At 44.2% G+C, this 9,694-nt stretch overlaps 1 protein-coding gene across 1 annotated transcript; it reads right to left on the bottom strand.

Moving 5' to 3' along the window:
- Positions 1-4,766: 4,766 nt before the first annotated feature.
- Positions 4,767-7,683, bottom strand: LOC123185946 (uncharacterized). The gene is made up of 13 exons (XM_044597750.1): positions 7,418-7,683; positions 7,124-7,299; positions 6,880-6,993; positions 6,730-6,798; positions 6,599-6,655; positions 6,463-6,516; positions 6,319-6,381; positions 6,151-6,213; positions 5,919-6,071; positions 5,671-5,823; positions 5,511-5,591; positions 5,333-5,394; positions 4,767-5,193 (listed from the first exon to the last, which is right to left on the bottom strand). The coding sequence occupies exons 1-13, from the start codon at positions 7,554-7,556 to the stop codon at positions 5,115-5,117; spliced, it is 1,263 nt and encodes a 420-aa protein (XP_044453685.1). The 5' UTR covers positions 7,557-7,683; the 3' UTR covers positions 4,767-5,114.
- Positions 7,684-9,694: the final 2,011 nt, after the last annotated feature.

Below are 9,694 nucleotides of genomic sequence, written 5' to 3'. Positions count from 1 at the left end.
GCATTAATGAAGATGAGGCTGTCATTTGCAAAGAGCAAATGGGTGACCCACGGTGATCTATAGCTCACCCGCAGTCCCCTATCAATAGTTGCACCATTGTAATATTTCAACAATGAGGAATGGCCTTTGGCACACAACAAGAATAGATATGGCGACACTGATCTCCTTGCCGAAAACTTCTGGTAGGTGTAAAATACGGAAGTAGCTCCCCATTGATTCTGAAAGAAAAACGGACGGAGGAGACACACTTCATTATCATCCTGACGAAACCCATACTGAAACCCAAATGTGACAGTATAGCTTCGAGATAGTGCCACTCGACATGGTCATAGGCTTTCATCATATCTAGCTTAACTGCACAAGAGAAGTTCTTTCCCTTCTTCCTCCTTTTCATCGTGTGGATACTTTCATATGCAACAAGTATGTTGTCTGTAATGAGTCGTCCGGGAACGAAAGCACTTTGCTCCTCGCTAATGATCATATCCATCAGACTCCGCAACCTGTTCGTTATAGCCTTTGCCACAATCTTGTAAAGCACTGTGCATAAAGCTATGGGACGATATTGTGTGATTGATTGGGGGTGACGTACCTTTGGTATTATAGTTATGGAAGTATCATTCAGACCCGTAGGTAATTCCCCTCCATTAAGAAAATCCAGAACAACCAAGGTCACTTCATTGCCAAGCAGATCCCAATGACGTTGATAAAACCTTGCTGTAAATCCGTCCACACCGGGGGCTTTTGACGGCGCCATTTGAAACAGCGCCACCTTGACCTCCTCTCCCGCGTATGGTTTATTCAGTTCATCATTCATGGATGGAGTGACTCTCTCCGGTACATGTGATAACAGGTAGTTGGAGTCACTAAAACCCTAAGAACAATACAAGCTTTGATAAAATGTTTGCACCTCTTCCTTGTCCTCACTTTCAGTAGCACAAGTGGAGCCATCAGCACGTCTTAGCCCTGATATTCTGTTCATTTGTTTGCGTTGAGCAGCTTGAGCCTGAAAGTAGGAAGTATTTCGATCTCCATCCCGGAGCCATGGGACTCGAGAACATTGTTGTAACCAGATTTCTTCCTGGTGTAAAGCCTCCTTTAACCTCTTTACTACGGATTTCTCCTCCTCTGTCGACCCGGTGCCAATAGACTGGCAACGGAGGCAATCCAACCTCTTCTGGAGCTGCCTGACAGAGCGCGTCAGACTGCCGAACTCCCTGGAACCCCAGGGTTCTAATGTAGCCTGCAAGGTGCTCAACGCTGATGCTACACCTTGGAGCCCCGGAGTGCGTTGTATGCCCCGTCAGGTGTCACAAACCAAGCGGTCATAATCTGCATGAGTTTGCCAAAAATTGTCGCATCTGAATTGCTTCTTTTTTTAGAGTAGTAGATGGCAAGCTCTCTTTAATCTCTACAAACACAAAGCAATGGTCAGACTCCACCGAAGGGATATGCCTGACACGTATATGCTGAAAGAGCTGACGAAAAGCTTCATTAGCAAATGCTCGATCCAATCTAGCTTTGACATTAGCTCCTCCAGCTTGATGATTCTCCCAAGTATAAGCCGTACCAGACCAGCCTAAATCTTGGAAAGAAATCTCATCTATAACCTCTCTGAAAGCACGCATCTGATTTTCATACCTCGCTGATCTACTAAAGTGTTCAGAGGAGTACATAGTTTCGTTATAATCCCCCATGCTCAACCAAGCTGCATGTGGTAACGAATGAAGTGTACGCAAGAACCGCCAACAATGATGCCTATTTTCTGCTCGCGGAGCTCCGTAAAAACCAGTGAAACGCCAAGTCAAATCTCGATTATTACACTGAACAACCACATCAATATGACTTTGACTATAGTTCTTTAACTCGACTGTTACATCTCGAGACTAAAAAGACCAATGCCACCACTAAGGCCATCACTGTCTACTGTAAAACATCCACTAAAACCTAGTGTATGCTTCAAATCCTCAACTCTTTTTGCTTTAATTTTTGTTTCCATTACAAAGAGAAGAGTGGGGCCTTCCAACTTCACAATACTGCAAAGTTCACGAACTGCCTCGGGGTTCCCAAGCCCCCGACAGTTCCAGCTCAAGCAGCTCATTGATCCTGGCAGGACCGCGATGCGGTCTCTACCGAGTTATTTGGAGTGAGTTTCTTCTTCTTCGGTTCACGGAAAGATCCATCACCCTCAGTGCTATTGCTAGCTGAAGTGTATCATCTTTGGTCAAGCTTGTGCCCACACCATCAGCACATGTCCCCCCATCAGTAAGAAGCAAGGCCTTTGCCACTGCCCTATACACCCGCGTGGGAGCCTCTTTGCGTTTCGGCGGCTGCATGTTCTTATGTGGAGAAACAACTTCCTCCCCCGGATCCTTATTAGTAGCAAGCGAGCTGGTCGCTCGTTCCTCTTTTCGTTTGCTCGCTCCACCCTTTTTCTTTGCTCGTACAATGACTGTATCGTACGATCAGTTCACTATCCAAATGTTTAGTCAGTGACTGGTTGACTTTGAAAAACAAATATGGATCTAAAAATTACGAATTTGAGAATAGGTCATGAATTTGAAAAAAAAAACTCACGCCTTTTTTCTAAAAAAGTTCACATATTGAAAAACTTACATGTATTCGGAAAAAGTTTGTGGATTTCATGAAACTGGAAAAATGATAAATTTGAAATAAAATCATTGATTTTTAAAAAGTTCATCAAATTTGAAAAAAGTTCATCAAAACTTAAAAAAATCACAAAATTGGAAACAAAATCATTGATTTTGAAAAAAAAACCATTGATTTGGAAAAAGTTCATTGATTCTGTAAAAAGCTCATTGATTTCTAAAAATTTCATTCAATTCAAAGAAAAAGTTCATTCAATTTAGTAAAAGAGGAAGAGAAAACTAGACAAAGAAAAAGAATTAAAAAAATGAACAAAACCGTTGCAAAAGTGGGACAAGAAAAAATAGAAAAGAGAAAAGAGAAAGAAAAGAGGGAAAGGAGAAAAGAAAAAAAAAGAAATAAGAAAGAAGAAAGGAAGAAAAGAAAAGAGAAGATGTAATTGAGCACAAAGACATGATTTTCAGCACCCGGGTGCCCCTACACTGAATTGTAAATTCAAAAAAAGGAAAAAAAATGAAACTTTTGGACATTAAACATGATCAAACTTTTGACGATCTTGCAAAACTCTAGCTAAAGATAACATTCAAGGAGCCCTCACCTAAAAAACAAAATCATTGTTCAAAGTTTGTGTACACTTTTAAGCAGTGATTTTGTTTTACTTGGTGAGGGCTCCACGTTTGTTGCTGAAACTTTGCAAGAACATGGAATTTTTTATCATCTTTGATCCCAGAAAGTTACATTTTTTTCATTTTTTTATGAATTTATTGTTCGTGAGGGTGTGGGGGCACCCGGGAGCTGTTACACCTTTTTCATTGAGCACATCATGTGTGGGTGGTGGGGTGATTGTGCAGCATAGGAACGACCAGCCGCACAGTCGTTTGGATGTTTATTTAAAACAGAAAAAAGGGAAGATGGGCCGACCCAGCATGGAGGAGAGGTGTGCGCTCGTTTGCACATCGTGCTGTAACAGGCGCCTGAAGCGTCGAATAGGAAATGCTTCTTCCAGATGGGCCGACCTGTTAGTGTAGATTCGCTGTTCCCGCTTGCGCGTTGCAGCTTCGGTCGCCGTAGGTTTTCTTCAGTTTCTTTTCTTTCTTTTTTTGTTTTTTGCTTTTCTTATTTCTTCTCTGGTTTTCTTTGGTTTATTTTTTCGCTGTTATATTTCGTTTCATTGATTTTTCTTTCATTTTTCCTTGGTTTCTCTTTGTTTCTTTCCTGCTTTGATCGGTTTTTCTTTTTTTTTCTTCTCATTTTTCTTCTATTTTGTTTGTTTCTTGGTTTTTAATATTTTCTTATTTTTCTTTGTTTCTTTTCATTTTTCATTATTTTTACACTTTTTACTTCATTTCTCTTTGTTTTTTTCTTTGTTTTCTTTTGTTTCTTTTCGCTTTTCACTGTTTTTTTTGTCATTTTTCTTTGTTTCTTTTCGCTTTAGTTCTACGTTTTTCGAGTATATCAAGAATATTTTTCAAATACGTGTTTAACTTTTTTAAATATAAAAATTCATATTTTTAATATATATTCAATATTTTTTAAATGCTTGATTAATATTTATTCAAATATTTTATGTAAAATGTTTTTTAAATATACTCCCTCTATAACCAATCTTTACGGAGGGAGTATCTACTTGGAATATTTAGAAGTATAAACAGAAGTATAAAAATAATCACAAAACGTGAAAAGAACCAAAGAAACAAGGCCATGGCCTCCCGTGCGCATGCGCCGACCCATTTAGCGCTCCCCTGACAGGAGCCTTCCCTACGTATCACTATAAGCAAGACATAGGGACCCGAAAACAATTCTACCGTGCATGGGTCCATCGTCGGTGGTTGCATGACAATTTGTTCTACTTTGTCTTATTGCAAAGCGTTACTTTGGATTTTCCTTCTCGTTTCAAGTTGATTTTTTTCTTGTTCCTAAATGTGTCTTAATGTGTCATTGTCTGTTAGCGCATGTTAATGCCTCATTGTGTATCAGCAAACCTGATGCGTAACAAATGTGTTCTTTCTTATTGTTACAATGAAACAACAAAGCTGAATGTGAAACAAGTGTATTCTTTCTAATTGGTACGATGATGAAACATGATGATGCATCCTGAAACAAAAAGAAAATGAACTGAACATTTTAAAACAACATAATTTTTTACAACCATAAATGGTGGATCCACTCTCACCTCGTTACCCCACACAAGTAATTTCTACTTAACTTTTATGAATAATTTGCATTGCTTACCACGTGTGTCATGTGGTTAATCTCCATTTTATACACCGTGTACATACATATACATATCAACAGACAACAGCATGAACCGTAGAGTTCACTGGGAGCTACAGACACGCGCATATGCTCAGCCGCTAAATCATAACTATCCCCTGCCTAGCGCCTATAATTTACACTGCTGCAGTAGCGTCTACGATTTCTGATCAGAGTTCTACACGAAGGAAGCTTCCGCCGTTCAGCATACATCACCAGGGGAGAAACAGCTCGTGGGTAACAGCGACCCGTGCCCTCTACTCCTCGACCCTGCGCGCGTGCTTGCGGCTCGAAGATGTGCCTCCACCTCTGTCGGCTCTCGCCTGATTTTTTTTGCTGCAGACAAGCATACAGGAACAGGCAAAGTGCCGTGGATTATTCGGGGAAAGGGAAGTGAACAATGCATAACATGAATCCTTCTATGAATGATGAATAAATGAATGGTCTAACAACACGGATCATTTGATTAGTTTACCGGACAGTAGCCGAGAAGATCTTGCAGGCGTACAACATCGGCAGCGCAAACATGGCGGACGCCTGCGCACGACGAAGCGAATAGGTGTGAGTTCAGTAAGCATGGTGAAATTTGTGCTGTGGATTTTTTTGTTGTGATACCAACGGTGTTATGGAAACAGAGTACTTATTTTAGTTACCATCCACCACGCAAGTCTATAAGCTGAAAGTTGGTCCAGCAGCTCACTGTCCTCCAGGAAGCCACTGATTCCTTTCTGAACCTGCATTTCAACAGCGATTAATTTTTAGCCCAAAGTGTATACGGCCAGTGCCATGTTTTGAGGGAGAAAAAGGCTGCACCTGACTATGGTAGAAGCTCGTCGCCATAACGAGCTGCCTCCAAACAGACTTGACAGGCCTCGTGTAAGGTTCAACAGCCGCAACAGCCGAAAGGTGAGGTTCAGACGCTGCCGCGATCCGTGCGACGTGTGGCTCGGAGAACTTCCTGCATTCCTACTAGAGTGAAACCGTTCGTGTTCAGGATCAGACTTAGGTGGGTCAACCATGCATACAGTGAGATGAAATCGCTTGCTATGCATCAGCGTCACCTGCCAGTAGTGATCTGCAAACTCTTGAGACTTCACCATACATGGCTGGATGGCATCCTTGCATGCTCTGTAGGCTGTGGCCATCCTGGCAGCTACCGGCTTAGTGCTGTTCTTCAGTGAGTTGAAATGAAATTTGGCAACAGGCACCAGTTTCTTCATGAAGCAAGAGATGGCGTGTCAGAGTGTTTCACAAAGAGGTGAGGGGGAGTGTTGGTTCAGAACATTAGCCTACATTTTTTGTTGCCTGCAAGTGTGGTTCCACCAGTCTTTGTGCATGTGCCAACGTCTCAGCAACCTGTCAACTTGGCATTGTAAAACGGTGGTGGTTGCATTTAGAAATACTACTAGCAAGTAGCACTTGTACGATATTTAACTAAATATCCATATGAAACAAACAAACCTTCTCCAACAGAGCATCAAGCACAGGCTTCCCATGGAGATGCCATTTGGCAGATGCTAGTTCCTGCAAATGCAGCAAGTAAACCTAAATGGAAGTCTCGAAATCTACATAAAGTTCCATACTACTGGATGGATCCACCTATACCTGACAATGTACAGAGCGCGATGCGAACCAATACGGAAGCCACATGCCATGAACCTGAAAATGAGCCGTCATGCGTTAAGTTCTCTGCAGATCACTGACTTCTAAGCAAAAATATTGTACTTCTAGTTGCCCATACATTTGCCAACTCCTGAGCCTTCAATTTTGCTTGTCTTTGCACCCCAGACAGTTTGTCCTGAACATGAAGCATATAATTAGCACGTTGAGGGTTCTTCTCAATTACTGTATTTTCCTTGCATGTGTACCAACTTTTGAATGCTGAAGATCTTGTTCCAGCTCCTCAATTTTCTTCCTCTGCTCAGCGTTTATCTTCTCAACCTGAATACGACACGAATCACATCAGAATTCTGCCAACAACCACCCACTATAACCTGTCCCGGCCAACATGACTGTACTTACACGATCCAACTTCTGACCAAGCTCAAGCAGGCTTTTCTCTGCTTCGCTAGCCCGGGTTTCCAACAACTCCCCTTTCTTAACCTGGTCTTCCAAATCACTGCCCAGCCTCTCAATCTGTTCTCCTTTTGTATCCTTCGTCAGTTCGGTTGCCATATGAATTTGGGATTGATTGCCACTGCAATATCGATCACTACCTAGCTACTTGCTGAAACTGGAGACTGGAATTAATGGTCCATTTCCTTACCTGCTTCTCGATCATCGCACTGTTGGTGCTCGCCTTCACCACGGATTCATCATCTGCCACATTCCTCACCTGCATAGCTTCTAGCCCGCCGACCAACGCCGCGATCTGCGCCGTCCTCTCCCTGACGACGCTCTCCAGCTGCGAGGTCTCCTCCTTCCTCCAGCCGACCTCGTCCTCTGAACCCAACCAGATAAACTCAACTGTCAATTCTTTCTTCGCCCAGCAAAGCAGGAACACACGAAACGATTACATTTCATATCTTGTGCTCAACAAATAAACCGGCAGGCAGCTGACCTAGCGACGCGACCTTGGACCTGAGCCTCTGAATCTCCTGCTGCTGCTCCTGCTCGTCGCCGCACAGCACCCGAGCAAAGCACGAGCAGAGGAGGATCGCGCCGGCGACCAGACACAGAGCCCGGCGATCTCCTGCCATGGGTCGACCTTGTCCTGTCGCGCCAATTCTCACGAATATTCAGGCAGGCTCGTTCGCGGCATGGGTCAGGGAGTATCTGTGTCGTAGTGTCGCGCTCTCAGCTCGCTCGCCGAACGCCGGGAGAAAGGTTTTAGCGGGAGCGCGCACGCGTCATCATGCCGCCCTGGTTTGCACGCGGGCGCTTCAGTTTTTGCGTATTTGGAGCTCGCGCGCGATTCCTGGTCGGGAGCGGAGGGATGTCTGACCGTCGAGACTGGGAAGGGCGGAGGCGCGAATAAGTGAAGGTGGGAGGTGGTGGTTTGAAGTGGGACCCGTTTGAGTGCGTGGCTGTGCACGTGGCGAAGCGGCCCCGCACACGTGGTCTTCGCGGCGCGGTCGGGTAGGCGTGGTGCGGGGACACGTTGGGGATGGCGCCATGCATCGGGGAGCTTCATCGTGTACCAGGTTCGGCAGCGGCTCTCCGTCCGCCCTAGGCCCTAGCCGAAGCTTTTACTTTATTCAACAAACAAAAACCAACAAAGATGGGATACAAATCGGGTTGGCCAAACCAGATGTGATGCCCCTGCCCCAGTGGCGGAGCCAGGAATTTGGTGTTGGATATTCATTGTAATTTTTTTTGCAATACAATGTAAATGTATACTAAATCACTAAGCTTCCTGGGGTAAAAAGCCCCAGGAGCGATTCAGCTAAATCTGCTCTTTCACACCTTTTTTTTTTGCACTGTGAAACTTCCTTTGGAGAGGATCGAACCGATTTGAGAAATCGTACTCTTCTCAATAACCCTGTACAAAAATTCATATGTAGGATAACTACCTATGTAATCTATTTGCTGCTCATGTGAGGCAGTTAGGATACTCCTAAGCGTCTATGTTAATTGTTGTTTGCAGGTTCAGGAGCATACTTTTCTAAGTCAATTTACTGTTGCTGCTATACAGTCACAACCAACGAGGGGACGAGCGCGAGGCCGCGAGCAGAGTAGCCGAGAGAATGGGACTTGCGGATGGCTGGACGCCTGGAGGTGCTGCCGTGCTGGTGGCTGGTGCGGTTGTCGCTGCAGCGCCGACGCCGGCAGCGGCAGCTAGGTCGATCCTGCTGGTGAACGAGTTGAGGGCTGCGTGCCGTGGGCTCGACTTCGCGTGGCCTGTTGCCTGGGCTGGAGCCTGAAGAATGGATATGTATATCTGATTTTTTATTGGGCCAAATCATGGGTATTCCATGGAATGCCCAAGAATACCTCGGGCTCCGCCATTGCCCTGCCTGAGATTAAAAGTGTCTAAACTATATGGTTCATAATTCACAGCACGGCTTTCAAAAGTAAAATTTACATGTAAAAACAGACTTTTGAAGTTTTATTTCATTGATGATGGCTTCATATTTTCCTCCTACTCCTTTTGTTTATTTCACAAACAGCTTGTTTAGAGTCAGAAATAATAACAATCTGTTGAAAATGCAAGTCTCTTGCCACTCCAAGTGCCTCTCTGCATGCAATGACCTCTAGAACACTTGGGTCGTGAAGTTCATCAATAACCAGAGCGAAGCTTCCAACATAGTTGCCCTCACTGTCTCTACACACAGATACAACCGATCCCCTTCTGCCTGAATGGACGCCAGCATCAACATGTATTTTGTTATAGCCGGCACGTGGAGCCTTTGGGCGCGGAAGGGGGTCCCCTGGAGGTGCGGTCGTAGCCGCAGCAGGCACCGGCTTGACTTCTTTGATCATATCAAGTTCTTCAATGAATCGTTTGACAAAAAATGTATCGATTGGGGGCTTTGAAAAATACCCTCATGGATACCCTTCCTTCTCCCTGCCTAGATCGCCCATAGTGTCACGGATAACTTCACGAAGAGCTCATGTGGTAATGATTCCATGTGTGTGAAAAAACAATCATTGGCGTTTGTTTTTTGTAGTTCAAACTAAGGTTTGCGCCATATCTTCATCAACAAGTGTCCAAGTGCACCTCGACATGGTGCAATCAATTAACGAGTGCCTCCATGAGTCTAGTAACCCGCAAATTCCACATGCATCAGAGCTGCTCATGTGCCTGTGGGCCCTTATGTCGTTGGTTGGAATTGAATGTTTTGATAGACGCCATAAGAACATCCGAACCTTATCCGATACTTGTGTTCTCCAAAGG

This window comes from Triticum aestivum, chromosome 2A, assembly GCF_018294505.1.
Source record: "Triticum aestivum cultivar Chinese Spring chromosome 2A, IWGSC CS RefSeq v2.1, whole genome shotgun sequence".
NCBI classification, from domain to species: Eukaryota; Viridiplantae; Streptophyta; class Magnoliopsida; order Poales; family Poaceae; genus Triticum; species Triticum aestivum.
Note: the sequence above shows the minus strand (reverse complement) of the source record. Positions and strands in the feature narration are given on the sequence as shown.

Bases quoted from the DNA above. Each gene is read 5' to 3' on its own strand.
- LOC123185946 (XM_044597750.1), bottom strand. From the start codon at position 7,556: ATGGCAGGAGATCGCCGGGCTCTGTGTCTGGTCGCCGGCGCGATCCTC. The intron at 6,994-7,123 runs GTAAGGAAATGG...AAAGGAGAACAG, and splicing joins GTGCGATGATCGAGAAGCAG to ATTGAGAGGCTGGGCAGTGA. The intron at 6,799-6,879 runs GTAAGTACAGTC...TGTCGTATTCAG, and splicing joins TTGGTCAGAAGTTGGATCGT to GTTGAGAAGATAAACGCTGA.